The sequence below is a fragment of the Notamacropus eugenii genome, chromosome 2 (genome assembly GCF_028372415.1).
Source record: "Notamacropus eugenii isolate mMacEug1 chromosome 2, mMacEug1.pri_v2, whole genome shotgun sequence".
Lineage (NCBI taxonomy): Eukaryota > Metazoa > Chordata > Mammalia > Diprotodontia > Macropodidae > Notamacropus > Notamacropus eugenii.
The window spans coordinates 77,322,995-77,340,617 of record NC_092873.1 but is presented as its reverse complement, the minus strand read 5'-3'; the positions used below and the strand labels follow the sequence as shown (position 1 = coordinate 77,340,617).

At 42.0% G+C, this 17,623-nt stretch overlaps 1 protein-coding gene across 4 annotated transcripts in view; it reads left to right on the top strand.

Moving 5' to 3' along the window:
• The first annotated feature begins 739 nt into the window (after positions 1-739).
• The window catches only part of NDEL1 (nudE neurodevelopment protein 1 like 1), a 72,528-nt gene continuing 55,644 nt past the window's right edge, over positions 740-17,623 (top strand). For 2 of the 4 annotated variants that reach the window (XM_072641090.1, XM_072641092.1), the window contains exons 1-2: positions 1,009-1,122; positions 13,466-13,518. In XM_072641090.1, the coding sequence (XP_072497191.1) occupies positions 13,516-13,518 (3 nt within the window). In that variant the 5' untranslated portion in view covers positions 1,009-1,122; positions 13,466-13,515. Of the gene's footprint in view, positions 1,123-13,465; positions 13,519-17,623 lie in introns of all 4 variants that reach the window. The other 2 variants (XM_072641091.1, XM_072641093.1) reach the window with 2 other exon arrangements.

Below are 17,623 nucleotides of genomic sequence, written 5' to 3'. Positions count from 1 at the left end.
ACGGTAACCACACGCCGCCGCTGTCTTCCTTTGAAAGGTCCCTTGTATCCATTTCTCCCATTCTTCCGTTGCACGGATACATTTGTATCCTTCCTCTCCAGATTTTCTAAAATTAGCTTCAAGGGCAGCTTTGAAACTGACAAGAATTGTAAAAGAACCAGCATGAGGCGAGGGATGCACTGTCAGGCTTCTGTGATAAAGGCCGGGCTAGGGAACCCGCCGCCTCGAGGCCACACGTGGCCCTCTAGGGCCTCAAGCGCGTGCTCCCCGCCTTTGAGCTAGCTGGAAGGGACCATAGGGTCCATCGGGCCCGAGTGGTTCTCCTAGTGTGGTCCAGAGGGTTCCAGAGATCTTTTCAGGCTGTCCGCTAGGAGGAAGGTATTTTCATGATAATACAAAGACGTTTTAATTTCGAATACAGCAAATATTAATAAATAACTCACATAGACAAAAGCTCTTTTTGGGGGGATATCCTCAGTCACTTTTAAGAGCGTAAAGACGGTTTAAGGTTAAAAAAAATCTTTTTACATTATTTTACATTAGAGGAGACTGAGGCCCGGCTACACAGCAGGTGACCAGGAGGGAGGGTGGGACTCCGACCCGATCGAGCTCGGCCTCCGTGCCCACGCAGGGGAGGCCAACTCTTCCCCAGGAGGAGCCCCGGGACGACCGGCCGCGGACCGTGGTGGAGGAAGCGGGCGGGGCCCTGCGCTCAGCTCCGTGCGGCAGCCTCTGCGCTTGCGCAGGAACTCCGCCACGCTCTCCCACTCCTGCGTGGCTGGCCCGAGCTGTCCCGAATAGCCGCCCTCACCTTCTTCTTCCCCTCCCCTCCCCTCCCCTCCCCGTGACGCCATCCTTCTCCCTTCCCTTCGGGCCCGGGAGCCCGGACGCTCCGAACCCACACCCCTCTCCGCGCTGCGTCACAGAGCGGCTTGTGACGGCCCCGCCCGCCAGAAGTATCGCGCGCGGAGGTCGGTGCGCGTGACGCGGCACGGGGGAGGAGGCGAGAGCGAGAGCGAGCTCGCTGGAGAAGGCTAGAAAGGAGGCGGAATCGAGGCGCCGAGGACGGAGTCCGGTCCGGTCCAGTCTGGTCCGCGAAAATGTCCGTTTGACACCGTCCAGGTGAGACTGACGCGCCGAAAGGACCGGAAGGGCCCGGGCTGGGCGGCTGGTTCGGGCCTCTCCGCCGGCCCGCGGCCTCGGGACTTGGGGCGGGGCGGGGCCGGGCCCGGCTCCCCGGGGGCTGCCGGCCCAGCCAGCCTACCTGCAGGGGCCGCGCCCGGGCCAGCCCGGCGCTGTCAGTCCGTCGGCCCCGCGCTCCCGTGCGGGAGTGGCCGCGCCCACCAGGACCTCCGCACCCCTCTCGGGAGATGGAGGGCCCGGGGCAGGGGAGACGGCGGAGGCGCTGCGAGAGGGCCGCGCGCCGGGGACCATCCGGGACGTGGCACGGCGGGCACCGGGGACCATCCGGGACGTGGCACGGCGGGCACCGGGGACCATCCCGGACGTGGCACGGCGGGCACCGGGGCTGGCCCAGCCGTACCGACAGGGTGGGGGTGCGGAGGTCGCGACGTGCCCTCCCTTCCCTGGGGGCAGGCCTTGGGCTCCATTCAGTGTCCCCAGGTGTTTTCAGGTCGCTTCTCGAGTGTCGCGGAGGAACCGTTGGCATCGCAGCCTTGGTTTTTTTTCCTAGAGCTGGAAGGGACCTCGAGCTGTCTAGTCCAACCCCCCTCATCTTACAGATGAGAAAACCAAGGTTTAATGATTTGCCCTAGAACACACAGGTAGTATCCCAGGTAGGATTTGGCCCCAGCCCTTTGAATCCAGAGCCGGCGCTCTGCCCACTGTACTGAGCTGCAGGTGCCTTACTCTTTTTCCCAAGTATATAATTGAATGGTGATACTGTCTTACAGTTCGGCGATTCTTCCAAGCACTTGGACGTATTCTATTTATGCCTTTAAGTCCCAGCTAAAATCAGACCACAGACGGGAAGCCTTCCCTGTGTCCTTTGGTATTTATCCTGTAGATAGCTTGCTTTGTATATCTTGGTTTGCATTTTGTCTGCCCTTTAGACTGTAAGCGCCTTGAGGGCAGGGACTCTCTTTTCCCTCTTTTTGCGTCCTCGGGGGTTAGCACCCTGCCTGACACTTAATAAACGTTTATTGAATTGAATTTGAACCTGAAAGTGGAGCTGGGACCAAAAACTGTGTCCTCCCGATACCTTTCTCAGCTGATTGAAGTTCATCAATCAGTCAATCTCAGCTACTTCAGTTAGAGTGAATCTAATTAGCTTTCTTCCATTCTAATTTCTGACTTTAACTCTGGGGAAAAATTGAAGTCAAATTAGAGAACTTTGAAAAATAAATAAAACCTTAGAATATTTTTGTTTTAACAAGAAGGTTTAAAAGAGTATTTGATGGGCTTGTTGGCTGCTAGAGGATAGTTAGTGACAACTGTAAATAAGCTGCAGTAGCATAAAGCTTTTCTAAATACTGTACTTAGATACAAAAGTAAATTTAGACTAAGATGGAGTGATTTGATAAGCAGGCTGTTGCAAGAGATGTCTACTGAATTGAGTTCTTAGTAGCTATGTATGCCATGTACAGTATAATAGTGCTTGACATAAGACTTGTCCTGCTGGGTCAGATTTGGGATAGGACATCCAGTCCAGTATTCTGTCTCTGATCATGGTGTTCAGGGATCCAGCCTTGAGTTTTAGGCTTAACTAATCCAGACTTTTTATTGAACTTTGGAGCCTTCACTTTTCACCACATTCTGAACCCCCCCACTAAAGGCATTGTGCCTTTTTTATGTACTTTCCTGGGTCACTGAACCAAAGGTTGGCCATTTGGGTCTGTAGCTCTGCTGCAACTGCTCCTAATTTGTCATTATTAAGGTGTTGCTACAAAGAAGCAGGTGTCCTGTTTTACATCAGCTTCTTTTTCTCTTTTTATCCTGTTTCCACATGCTTCAGATCATGAAAGCTTTTTTTTTTTTAAAGAATTCGTTTACCAGGGAAAAGAGAACATAGAAATTCATAAATAATTCAGGACAAGGTAATTAGAAATAAGCTAATTTCAGACTTAGTACCACCTAAACTTTTTAACCTATGACTTAAATAAACTTCTCCTGGCCAGGTGGGTGCTGACCCTCTTCTAGCTTGGTAAACTCATGCTGCCATGGCTGACTCTGTCATGACTGCATCAAAGAATATTGTCTTGGCTACTAGAATGCTACCAGTCTGATTTTGAGATTCCTCACTTGGGTGTGCTGGGTCAAACTCTTTTGCCTATTATATAAGTTGGATCTCTCTCAGCCAATCAGGAAGTGACTGGATGCAATGACTTTTGGTCCTTCCTCCCACATTCCTATATAATCACTTTCTATCTCCTCCCCCACCAAATAAATACAAACAGGTAAATGCTACAGTCTCTCCATACTTCAAAAATCAGAATGATGCAACCCAACAAATAAATTACTCCAAAATTTACAAAAGACAACTCCTTAAACTGTGGTACCATAGAATAGGCCAAGCTTTCTCATTTCACAGATGAAGAAAAGAGCCCAGGGAAGTTATGTGAATTATCCTACTAGGTCATGCACCTAATAAATGTTTGAAATGGGATTTGAACTCAGATCTTCCTGATTCTGCCTGTCCAGCATTCTATCCACTGTACCTTGGTGACTTAAAAAATGGTCTCTATTCTGTGTATCTTTTATTAATTAAGTTATATTCCTTGCTTTTTCCTTGTCTTCATGCTTTTTTTCTTTTTATCTCTTTAAAAAAAACCCATCAACGAAGCTTTGATTTCTTTGGCAAAATAGGGTTACTTTCAATAAGTTGTTTGCCAGAGTGTTTTGATCTTATGTTTTCTTGGAGATCTCTGTTATGTTTCATTTTGCTTGGCATGAGTCTGTTGTTCCCGTAGGGTGCTTAAGAATCCCTTTTTATGGATTGAAGCATGACTTTCTCCACTTTTGCATTGCTAACTTCTTGGAGGTTGTAAGCAAACTTTTTATGTCCTGAGGAGCCTTAGTCTTGCCTGCCTGCTTTTCTGTACAGCCAGTACCCACTTCTAAAAACTTGAATTCCCTTCCTTAAACTGGTGGTGTCATTTCAGTAATGTTTCTAGTAATGGGCTACATTTATTAAGGAAGAAGTCACTTTGGGATAGGCATTAATGCTTGACTTGGAGATAAATGTTGTTTTACTTGATTATGTATCTATATAAAAGTTTATGCTGTTTTTTGGCTTTACTGTCAAGTACTTCTTAATAATCTCACCTCATCTAGAATCCTCTCTTGTAACAAAGAGAAAGAGTTGAGCAAAACAAATGGACACATGGACCATGTCTGAGAGAATGTGTAGCATTCTCTGTGTTTCCAGACTGGAAGGAGATGTATTGTTTCTTCCCTGGGACCAAGATTGGTTATTAATCAGTTTGGGTGCTTTTTTTAGTGTTTTCATTTATATTTTTGTAGCTTATAGTTTTCTTTTTATTTTTTTTTTACATTTTCACCTTAGTTATGTTGCATAGAAGAATTAAAATGAATGGGAGAAACCATAAAACAAAACAGAACATAACACAAGAGAAACTGGTCTGCTTCATTCTGCGATCCAATTCCATAGTTCTTTCTTGAATGTGCAAGGCATTTTGCCTCAAGAGTCCATTGGGAATTTCTTAGGTCCTTGCATTGCTGTGAAGGACTAAGTGTACCAGAAAAATTCCTCACATGCTGTGATTGTTGCTGTGTACAAAGTTCTCCTGGTTCTGCTCCTTTCACTCAGCATCAGTTCATATAAGTCCTTCCAGGCCTCTCTGAAGTCTTCTTGTTCATCATTTCCTATAGCACAATAGTATTCCATTACATTCATATACCACAACTTGTTCAGCCATTCCCCAGTTGATGGGCATCCCCCTGATTTCCAGTTCTAGGCCACCACAAAGAGAGTTGCTATAAATATTTTTGTACATGTGGGACTCTTTCACATTTTTATGATCTTTTTGAGATACAGCCCTCAAAGTGATATTGCTGGGTCAGAGGGTATGCACGTTTTTGTAGCCCTTTGAGCGTATTTCCAAATTGCTCTCTAGAATAGCTGGATCCGTTCACAGCTCCACCAACAATGAATTAGTGTTCCAACTCTACATCTTCTCCAACATTTATCATTTTCCTGTTTTGTCATGTTAGCTAATCTGATAGGTGTGATGGAGTACCTCAAAGTTGTTTTGATTTGCATCTCTCTAATCAATTCATTCTGTTTTCTTTGCTCTTTGTCAAATAATCTATCTTCCTAGATTTCTCGGAATTATTCATATTTGTACATCTATAAATATCTTATAGCATATATTCAAGTATTTCTGGATAACACTGGAGGGCAAGGAATGCTTGGAAAGGCCTCTTGCAGAAAGTAGGACTTAAAGAAATCAGAGATTTCAGTAGTTTGAGGTGAAAACAAAGCTTTCCAGGCATGATGGGACAGCCAGTGAAAAGGCATGCAGACAGAAGAGGGATGGAACATCATTATGAAGAACAGCAAGTGGTCTAGTATGTTTGGGCCATCGAGTATGGAGAGAAGTAAGACCTAAGAAGACGGAAAGGCAGGAAAGAGCTATCTGGTGAAAAGCTTTAAATGCCAGACTGAAGTGTTTTCATTTAATCCCAGAGATCATGGGGTTGTGTCAGGGCACCATGGTCAGATCTCTGCTTTAGAAATCACTTTGACTGTTACATGGAGAATGGATTGGAGTGGGAGAGGCTTGAGACAGAAACAAGTAGGAGGCTGTTGGACTTGTCTCCTTCCTCATCTCTGCCTTTTCACTTTCCTGTCTTCCTTCAAGTCTTAGCTCAAGTCTTTTCTCCTGCAAAAGGTCCTTCCTAGTTCTCCTTAATCTTAATGCTTTCCCTCCAAGATAATCTCCAATTTATAGTGTATGTATTTGTGTACAAACATTGTACATGGTTGTTTATGTTTTGTCTTGCATTACACAGTGAGTGCTTTGAAAGGCACAGACTGTTTTTTCCTTCTACCTTTCTTTGTGTTCCCAGCCCTTAGCACAGTGTCTGGGGCACATTGAAAGTGCTTAAGAAATGTTTGCTGACTTGACTTGATACACTTTACAGAAGCCACCCAAGCTGGCTAGGTCTTATATGTGACATTCCATCTCCGACTTTTCAAACTCCCTTCCCCCTTCCCCCTCATGCCTGGAATGTATTCCTTACTCATTTTTGCCTCCTACAATACCTAGTGTCCTTCAAAACTCTGGTCAGGATCCACCTTTTTTATGAAGCCTTCTTTCATCTTCCTTCCATGTGCCCTCAGCTACTAATACCTTCCGTGCCCCCCATTACCTTCTTTTTTATCTTGTATATACTTAAATGTACATGCTTAAGGGGCTGCTTCATTTTTGTTTTTATATCTCTAGCACCTAGTGTGATGCCTGGTCCAGAGTAAGCTTTTATTTTATTTTATTTTTAATGTTCTATGATCACTACCATAAAATTTAGATTTTGACTCCCCCACACCTACCCCCCACTACCCCCCTCCCTCCCCGAGATGCCATACAATTCTATATAGGATCTACATATACTTGCCTATTGAATACGTTTTCACTATAGTCATGCTATGTAGACGAACTAAAATAAACGGAAGAAATCATATAACAAATCAAAACATAATACACACACATACACACACACAAGCATGATCTGCTACATTCTGCGAATGAATTCCATAGTTCTTTCTCTGAGTGTGGAAGGCATTTTGCCTTAGAAAACCATTGGGAATTTTTTTTTTTTTAAGTTCTTGCGTTATTATGAAGTTCCAAGTCTACCAGAAAAACCTCTCGCACACTGTGGTCGTTGCTGTGCACAAAGTTCTCCTGGTTCTGCTCCTTTCACTCAGCATCAGATCATATAAGTTCTTCCAGGCCTCCCTGAAGTCTTCTTGTTCATCATTTCTTATGGTGCAGTAGTACTCTATTACATTCATATACCATAATTTATTCAGCCATTCCCCAATGGATGGGTATCCCCTTGACTTTCAGTTTTTGGCAACTACAAAGAGTGCTGCTATAAAAATTTTTGTACATGTGGGACCCTTTCCCATTTTTATGATCTCTTGGGGATACAGTCCTAGAAACGATATTGCTGGGTCAAAGGGTATGCACATTTTTGTAGCCCTTTGGGCACAGTTTCAAATTGATCTACAGAATGGTTGGATCAGCTCACAGCTCCACCAACAATGAATTAGTGTTCCAGCTCTCCCACATTCTCTCCAGCATTTATCATTTTCTTGTTCTGTCATGTTTGCCAATCTTATAGGTGTGATGTGGTACCTCAGAGTTGTTTTGATTTGCATCTCTCTAATCAAGTGATTTAGAGCATTTTTTTCATATGATTATAGATATCTTTAATTTCTTCCTCTGAAAATTGCCTGTTAATATCCTTTGACCATTAGAGTAAGCTTTTAATAATTGCTTTTAATTGATTGCCAATTTGGGTATGAGATGAAACTTCAGGGTTGTTTTAATTTGCACTTCTATTTAATGATTTGGAGCATTTTCTTCATATCAGTCAAACTTCTTTTAACGCTCCAGGCACTTTGGTAGGGATACAATAGAAGTATGTATTAAGTGCTGGGGCTATAGTTCCTTGCCTTTCAGGAGCTTACATTCTATGTAAAGGATGTATGTTCATGGATATGAGTGTTCCAGATGTACTAAAAAAAAAAAAATACGATTGGAGTGGGGTAGGGGGATAGGAATTGTGAGGATGACCAGAATAAGGAAAAACCTCCTGAAGGAGGCTGCATTTGAGAAAAGAGCTAGGGGTTCCAAGAGGAGAGGTGAGGAAGAGAGTATTGTCATACCTATAGGCATAAAGACAGTCTGTGCAAAAACATGGAGATGGAAGACAGAATAATTGTTAATGGGAAAACAGTAAATAGGTCAGTTTGAATGAAACATAGTTTATGAGAGGATATGTAATCAGCCTGGAAAGGTAGTCTGCTTTAATTTTTATAATGTATAATGTACCCTTTTTACATTTAGTTCAGGTATTCATTTGGAGCTTATGTGAAGGTATGTGATATATAAGATACTAGGCATATAAGCCTAATTCCTATAAAACTGCTTTTTAGTTTTCTCACAGTCCTGTCTTGTAGAGACTCCTGTTGGTCATTCTTGAGTTTATTGAATGCTGGGCTACTGTGTTCATTTACTTGTGATCTGTATTTGGACCAATATGTTATTTTTTGAAGGACAGTGTGTTTGTAAGAGTATTGAATGAATTGAATTCCATTTTGGTCTTTGCTCTTTAGCTTTGTGGCCCTAGGTAAGTCGAATGACTTACTCTCAGTTTGTATAAGGTAAAAGAAAGACATTTTGACTGGACTGTAGGATTCATGAAGGGGATTAACACATCTCTTGCATCTGTCACCTTCCTCAGGTCTCCACCTGTCCAATCTGTCCTTCACAGAGCTTCCAGTAATATTACTACAGCACAGATCTATTTCGCTCATCAACTTGGTAAACTTGAATGACTCCTTAATATCTCTAGAGTAAAACATAAGCTCCGCTGTTGAACATTTTGAGCTCTTCATAACTGGGCTTCAACCAACTTTTCCAGCTTTATCATACATTAATGCAGAAATTTGGGTTTATTCATTAGGTAGGGGCAGGTAAGTGGCACAGTGGATAGAGTGCCAGGCCTGGAGTCAGGAAGATGTGAGTTCAAATCCAACCTCAGACACTAGCTGTGTAACCCTGGTCAAGTCACTTAACCTTGTTTGTCTCAGTTTCCTTATTCATAAAATGAGTAAGAGAAGGAAATGGCAAACCACTCTAGTATTTTTGCCGCGAAAACCCCAATGGGCTCATGAAGAGTTGGATCCTACTAAAACGACTTAAGGGCCACAGTGACAACACCATAGCGGATTACTGTGTTGGTGTTGTATAGTGCTTTGGATGATTACTCTAAATGAAGTGTGTGAGATTAGACAAACTGGAAGCTGAAAGGTGTAGGAGCCTGTTTGATAGCCTAGAGAGTATGAACTAGAGCAGTGGCTGTGGGGAATCAACAGATCATAACTAGAATTGGAAGGGACCTTAGAGGAGGAAATTGAGGCTCAAAGGTGTGTGACTTGCGTCTTACCTAGTGTCACAGAAGTAGTAAGCATCCAAATTGGAGCTGATTTGGCAGGCTGTGACTCTAGAGATAGTGCTCTTTCCATTGTACAGCTCATTGAAGAGAAGGGTAAAGAATGGAAGGATATTGCAGGAAGATATCTGTTGGAACTTGGGCAGGTAAATAAGTTAACTGGGTTTGTAGCTTATGTATACATAGATTTTAGGTCAGAAATTGGAACAGATTGAGACTCCTGTAACCCAATTTTACTTAGTCATATCCAGGGAAGACTTTAGAGATCAGGGAAGAGGAATGTCCAGAATTTTCAGCTGAACACAGGTTCCTGATATTTGCTCTTGTTTCTGGTCTGCTGTCAGAAGCCTTAGAGAGGGGTTAGATGTTGCATCATTTTTTGTACTAAGGTGGCCTAACTTAGGTGAGCTAATTCAGTGGCCTGAGCCAAGCTAATCTCAAGGATGATTTTAAAGGAAAAACTAGCCTAGTTTTTTTGGAGGAGTCAAGGAGACAGGGAGATGGGATTAGGATAGAGGTTCTAGGATACCACACTACTTGGTGGTAAGATGCTTAAGGTCATCTAGAGCAGAGGTATCAAATACAGTGGTGATGGATGGCAAAATTCCCAACTGTGACCTGAATCATATTAAAATGTAATTGGGAGATATTTTAAAAAATAAACAAAAATGCAGTGCAATATAGATAATGTTCATTTGTGTGTTTTTTATAAAAAGTCATTATGCTCCCCTCATGAATTCTTTTCTATTTGAGTTTGACATCACTGTTCCTCCTCTGTTTTCCTTTAGTGTTGTTACAGGTCAGCTCTGACCTGTCGATTCAAGAAGCCTCACATGTGTAGTACTGAATGATTTCCATTAATTGGCACCTTTGCCAGTTTGCTGGATGTGATGTTAAGCTTCAGAATTGTTTGAATGTTTGTTTTTCTTGTTAGTGTTTTGGAGCATTCTTTCATCTGGTTGTTAAAAGTTTGCAATTCTTCTTTTGGGAGTTTTTTCTTCATTTCCCTTGACCTCTTGTTTATTTGCAAATGTTTTTTTAAATTTATGTTAGTTGTTTTCATACCTTGAATATCAGATCCTTATTAGAAGAAAGCAGAAACAATATAATGATTGAAGTCTCTTGAAGGGGGTTACTGAGTACGAGAGAGCCAAGACTGGACAGAAACCCAAGATTTCATCTTGCTATCCCAATTGGAGGGACTGAATCCTGAATCTAAATAATATGAACCTTGTAGTGAATGTTGCTAACTCTTTGGGGCAGTTAGGTGGTGCGCAGTGGATAGAACACCAGTGCAGGAGTCAGGAGGACCTGAGTTCAAATCTTACCTCAGACACTTGACACTCACTAGCTTTGTGACCTTGGTCAAGTCTCTTAACCCCAACTGCCTCATCCTGGATCATCCCCAGTCTTCCTGATAATTATCTGGTCACTGAATTCAGATGGCTGTGGAAGAGAAGTGAGGCTGGTGACCTGTACAGCCCTCCCCCACTCAAAGTCAAGTGCAAGTCGTGTCTTTATTTCTTTGATGGCATGGTTTTCTTTGGCAAGGAAGGATGAACACACATTTGCTAACTCTTTACAATTCACAATAGACCTTTTGATGTAAAGATTGACCAAGTGCAAGAATAATGGACTACAGTGAATATAATGACACTTTTCCTTTTTAGTCAGAAAGAATTAATCCTGTACCACCATTCACTTAGTGTTCTCTGACTCACCATCCAGAATTTCCTGCTCCCTCACAGCTCCATGGGGGTGGAGGGGCTAAAGTGAGGAATACCCAGTCTTTGCTCCATAAGAAGCCTCTGAAGCACTACCCCACTCTTTATTCTGTGTTTGCTGGATTTTTACTTTTACCTCCCTCTTGTCAGAAAACAAGTCACCTCCCAACAGTGCCACCCCTTGGTCCTCCAGGTCCTTCCTGGGAAGCAGTGTAGAAGGGCCAGTGTGTTCTGTATTGTAGTAAGCAAAGGACCAGTGTCTACATTGCTGAGAGCAGTATCTCTACCTCTTCTGCTGGTGCCGTACATCTGTTTTTAGTCTTCTGCCTCTAGGCTCGGTGTTTCAGTTGCCACTGTCCCACTGTTTCTGCCTCTGGGCCTTATTTCAGTATACCCCAGCAGGCAGTCACCAACCACCACTAATTTTCTCTTCTCCTGACCTCTGACAACTCATGGACTCATAACATCATTCTTTGGAGGACAAATAGCTGCTGCTTCTTCAGAATGTACAGTTCCCTCTTCTCAAATAAATTTGTTTGTTTTTTAGCTTCTGTCTGTATTCAATCAATGTCACTTCTTTCTCTGGAGGTGGGATAGCATTTTTCATTATGAGTCCTTCAGAATTGTCTTGGATCGTTGTATTGCTGAGAAGAGCTAAATCATTCACAGTTGGCCATTGATCAGTACTGTAGTATGGCTGTTACTATGTACAATATTCTCCTAATTTCACTTTGCCTCAGTTCATGTAAGTCTTTCTAGTTTTTGGAAATTATCCTGCTCATCATCTCTTATAATACAGTAATATTCCATTACTAGCATATACCACAACTTGTTCAACCATTCCCCAATTGATGGGCATGCCCTTAATTTCCAATTCTTTGCTACTAGAAAAAGAACTGCTATAAATATTTTTTGTACAAATAGATGAAGGGTCAGTCTATTAAGGGCCACTCTGTTCAGAATCTTGCCAGCAATGACTAAGAGAGAGAGAGACTTCCCCCCTCCCCTCACCTTGTGATTGTCATAGGGAAATCTATTTCCTTTACATTTATAGAGTTGGACAATAGAGGCATCCTTGAACTCCTAGGAGAATAACCTCCTCTTGTCATATAAGCTGGAAAATTCCAGTCAGCTTTTGTATGAGCAGTGGACCCCTTGCCTTGTAAATCTCAGCTGGAAGAGAATCAGCGCCAGGTACTTTGCCACAGGAGAGGAGCCTTCAATTGGAAGTTCAGTTACTGAGGAATTGAGTTCAGCTTGAAGTATACAGTCAGTGGCTTTAACATTGATTGATGACATTGAGAACATTATGGAAGCATTCTGCCCATCTCTCCAGGATCATGTCCTTATCGCTAATCAATGTGGCTCCATCATCACTGAGGAGTTGAGATGCAACATAGGTCTTTGGCCCATAAATAGCCCTCAGGGCATCATAAAAGTACTGGGGGTTGTTACCATCAGTGTAAAACTGAATTTCTTCTCCCTTCTTACTGCATCTCTCTAAGCTTTGCTTGCACTTTACTTTTGATGGAGATAAATGCTGCCTTCTTAGATATGGATGAACTATCTTGCAGGTAAACTCTGTGGAGTTCTCGTTTTCATTTATCAGCTTCTAAATTTCCCCATCGTTTTCATCAAACCAGTCTTGATATTTGTGAGAGTTCCAGCCTAGATGAGTAAATGCAGTGCTTACACCATATCTTTGGAAGCTTCCCACTGCTTTTCTGATGCGCTCTTGCCAACTATGTGTTGGCTCAGTGTTGGCTCAGCTTTTCCTCCAAGTTAGCAAAGAACTGTTTCTGCTTGGAGAGAAGCGCTCGAATCTGTTGACATTAAGTCTTCTGGCAGTCATCTTGCTTTGGGGCCCCTGCTTTTGTTGAATGTGAATATTTAGCTTGGAGAGGATAAGTCTGTGATTAGTCCAACACTTTGCACCACATACTGCCTCGTGTGTCTCTTCTCTTTACAATGACATAGTCTGTTAAATGCCAGTGTTTGCTGCCAGGGTGCATCCGTGAAGTTTTATTGTGTTTAGGTAAACAGAAGACAGTATTGGTGATGAGAAGGTTATGAGATGTACAAGTCTTCAGTAGTAAGTGACTGTTGCTGTTTCCAGCTTCGTTCTTCCCAAGGACTCCCTGCTGCATCTGGTAGTCTGTGTATACTCTTGCATTAAAGTCACCTAGAATTTTAAGTTTGTCCTTTTTCAGCACGCTGATGATAAGGGTCTCCAGGTCTTCCTGAAATCTTTCTTTGATTTCATCAGGGTTTGTCATGGTAGGAACACTTGCACTGATGGTGGTGGCATGGCACTTTTCTGCAACTGGCCATCTCAGTGTTGTGAGCCTGTTGTTCACTCCTGCTGGTAGGCATACAAGCTTGTTGACTAGATCATTTTTGATTGCAAAAGTTATACCAGCTTCATGATACTCCCTTTGTGTGGCCACTCCAGAAAAGCATGTATCCAGCTCTTCCTTTGGTAAGCTGGCCTTCATTTGCCAGCCTTGTTTCACTCATGGCTGCTATTTGGATGTGATACCTGCTGAGTTCTCTTGCAACAAAAGCTGTTCGTCTTTCAGGTCTACTGGATTTCGTGTTCTCCATAATCGTGTGCACATTCCACGTATCAATGGTGAGTGGAATCATCTTTGCAAAAATTTTTGTACATTTTTTTGTGTTTCGACTGCAGGGTGGGATCCCTGCCTGCCGTGGTAAGCAGGCCAGGGTTAGGTGAAGCAGACAATTTTTAGAGCCCCTTTTTAGCCCCTTCCTCACTGCAGGAGATGAGCAGTGTGGTCCTTTTTAAAGGCTGCTCAGTTACTACCCAGGGAGCTGCCAAATCCCACTGCTGCTTCATTTCAGTGAGAAGATGACTCTGTGGTCTGGGCTGCCTGTTTTCAGGTTTGTGACTACAGTTCCCGTTGTATCTGCTCCTGTTGTTTGCCTGTTAGTTAACACAGGGTTTTGAGATAGGTAAAAATGGTAAAATGGTATAGGTAATGTCTTTTGCTTTGTGCATAAATTAGATTTAAGGGAGGCAGAGATGCTTGACTTTGTAGGCCTCACACTCTCTTCCAGAGTCATCAAAGTTCAGTGACAAGATGAAAGTCAAGATCGCTGCCGATGGCTAAGGATTCAGTGAATGCCCTTGGTGTCTTCAATGTCTAACCAGGCTCTAAGCACTCTACTGGCACCTGCTTCTGCCACCTTCATGGCATGTGGGAACAAACTGTTCTCATCTGCCCATTGTACCAGGGGAAGTCTTCGCATGCTTGGGGTGGACGCCCCCTTAACTCTTTTACCCTCAGCCTAGTTTAGCCTGTCTGTAGAAATGGTTTACTGGGGTGTGGCTGTCATGCATGCTATTGCTTCTTGGAGGCACAGGTGAAAATTGGGTGAGTCAGGTGGATACCAGAGGTGGGAAGCAGAGCTGAAGAAGCTTAGCAGCCCTTACAGCACAGTCACTAGTCCTCCCTGAACACACCCTGCACCTACCTCCACCCCCACCCTATTTCGTTTGTACATTACTGGTGTCGATTCTGTTCCTGTTCTGTCCTCACTTTCTTTGTGAAAGAACAAGAAGCAAAGAGAGGATGAAATATAAGAGATGATGGAAGGAAAAGTAATTAGTGTAACTGTGAATGGGAATTGAATGAACTCATCAAACAGGAGGATAGCAACAATAAGCTGTTTGTAGGAAACAGACTTGAAAAACATTGGGAGCTTAAATTATGGACTGGAGTCGTATTTATTATTGCTTCAGGTGAATTGAAAAAATGGTGCAAATCATGATGTGATAAAGCAGTAGTAAAAATAGAAATGCTTGAAAGAGATGAAGAGGGAAAAGGCACAATAAGCTGCACAGATTCCCCTGGGATCAAATTTAAAATCCTTTTTGGCTTTTAAAGCCCTTCCTAACCAGACCTGGGGTAGGAAACGGGTAGCCTGGAGGCCTCATGTGGCTCTCTAGGCCCTTAGGTGTGGTCTTTTGACAGAATCCAAGTTTTATAGAACAAATCCTTTTATTAAGGGGGTTTCCTGTGAAGTTTGGATTCTGTCAAAGGGCCACACTGGAAGACCTAGAGGGCCGCGTGTGGACTTGAGGCTGCGGGTTCCCCATTCCTTTTGGCCCCTTCCTACATTTCTAGTCTGATTACACTCTGTGATCCAGTGTCAGTGGTCTCCTTGTTGTTCCTCACACGTGACACTCCATCTTCTGACTCTCAGCATTTTCACTAGCTGTCCTGTACTCCTGTAACTCTTTCTGTTCTTGTCTTTGCCTCCTAGCTTCCCTGGCTTCTTTCAAGTTCCAGTTAAAATCCCACCTTCTACAAAAAACTTTTCCTAATCCTGTTCACTGCTAGTGTCCTCCCTCTGAGATTACCTCCAAGTTGTCCTGCTCAGGTTCTGACTAGTACAGATAATGAATCCTACAAAGTGGTTGTATATTTAAATTTGCATTTTTCAAAGTCATGAATATCTGTAAATTGGATAGTTGGTTCTAGCCCAATGGAAATATGCAATGAAAATTTTTTAAAAAGAAGTCTTTAAAATATTTTCTTAACATAACAGAAAAGGATAATAAAAATATATTTCTGATTCAAGCTTATTACAAACAAGGTAATAAAGTAGTTATGGGAAGCAAAATTTAAAAAAGCGATTGCTGAATATTATACCTGAAGAGAGGAAACAAGTATTTATTCAGCACCTACCTTGTGACAGGCACTGTGCTAAGAGCTTCACAAATCTTATCTTACTTGATCTTCACAACAACCCTGGGAGACAGATTCTAAAAATAAGCTTACACTGATGATGTGAGGAAAATATCTTTATAGTTTAAAATGTTTTGGTGATGTACTCTAAACTGCTTTCTATTTCTTTAAATTTTCGTACCTGTGCTGGTAGGGGCAGAGAGCCTTATCGACATCTTTACAGACTTGCACTCCTCATTCTCATACAATAAACCAAGTTACCAGGGGCATTATCAAAAATTAGTAATTGTTGTCCTTGAAGCATTTTGCAGCAGCATTAGAAAATAGCTTTAGTTACTTATGCTTTCTTATTTGACCACCAAAGAATTGGAAGCAATAGATTGTTGTAGCTTCTCAGAGTGCAAGAAATTCAGTACATAAACAAGCATTGATTTTAATTTAAAATCCCCTAATTAAAATATAAATACAATAATATTAACTATAATAAGGATAAATATATAAATAAAATTCCCTAAATTCTTAATAAAAGTGTAGGATGATCCTTAAATTACAGTGAGTTTTTCTTTCTTAAAAATGTAAGTTCTAGAAGGCATCCTTTTCCAGAATAAGCCTGTTTCATCCACTAAAGAAAAATTTTATTGATTAATGTATGTTTTTATCATTTTCTTAAAAAAATCAAGACACTTAACTGCTATATCCTCATCTACACCCTGGCTACCTGTCTGGTAGTTTTAACGTTACGTATTATTTCTTCATTATCCACTTCATTTCTATTTTCTTTCACTATCATATACTAGATGCTTTTGTCTGAATGGGTGCTAAAAAGAATGTGTTTTGATTGCAATTTTCAGTCCATACCGCTAAAAGATGTGCCATTTCTGTCAGCGTAATGCTCACTCCTGTTCCTTGTAGTTGTTTGTAGACCACAGAAAAAACTGATGTAACTTTACCCTTTTATTTCACCTGCATATTTTATAATATTCCATACCATAGATTCAGACATTCCAACATTTCATTGTATTGTAGTGTTACTTACAGGACCGCATTCATGCCATTCAGTTGCATCAAATTTTTGTTCTCATAAGCTTCTTTTTTGGTCATGGCAGCGTTTCCATCTGAGGTATTCTTCCTTTTGTTCATTTTATTAAAGATCCCTTCCCCTTTTCCTATTTCTGTCCTGGTTGTACTCTCTTTGATTTTTGGAATGTGATATTGTAATATAACGTCAGTCCTGACAGTCACACTTCTTCAGGGTTCCTTGTGCCTGGGGCCCCTTCCTCCCTTTGACTGGGGAAGGCCACACTGCTCTAGACTTGATGATGCCCTTTCTCATACCTGGTAATGCTCCTACTCCCTCCAACTTCTTTTGTGTTGTCTTCCTTTATTAGATAGTTCTTCTGTTAGATTGTGAGTTCCTTGAGGGCAAGAACTGTCTTTTGTCCTTCCTTATATTCCCAAAGATTAGCATGGTGGCTAGCACATAGTAGGCACCTAATGTTTACTGACTGACTACTTTGAATCTGGCAATTTTTTATTAATGTCTTTTGTTTTTTACATCATCATAGATTTTCTTAGTATCTCCGTCCTCTTCCAGAGGGCCACCCCATATACAAATGGTTTTTTTTTAAAGACAAAAAAAAGAAAAAAAGAAGAGGAAAAAATAACTACAACTGATCAATACGTTGAAAAACCTAAAAACCTGTGATGTGTAACATCTGTGGACCTCTCAGTCCCTTAAAGGGGTGGATTGAGGATGTCCTCAGTATCATTTCTTTAAGGGTTCTTTAAAAAAAGCCAAACACAATTCTTGTTAATAGTATGCAGTTGCTCAACTATAGGCAGGTGCAGACTGATGACTCAGTGGCATTTTAAAACCCTATGCTAGCTTGCATCTGTCACGTTAATTGAATTTTGACACATTAAATGTGACCTGGTTTTATTTTATAATTTTCACTAAATTGAATTTTGCATTATTTGAAGTTACATTGTGACCTAACTGTATATATCTTGCCTGTACATAGTTGG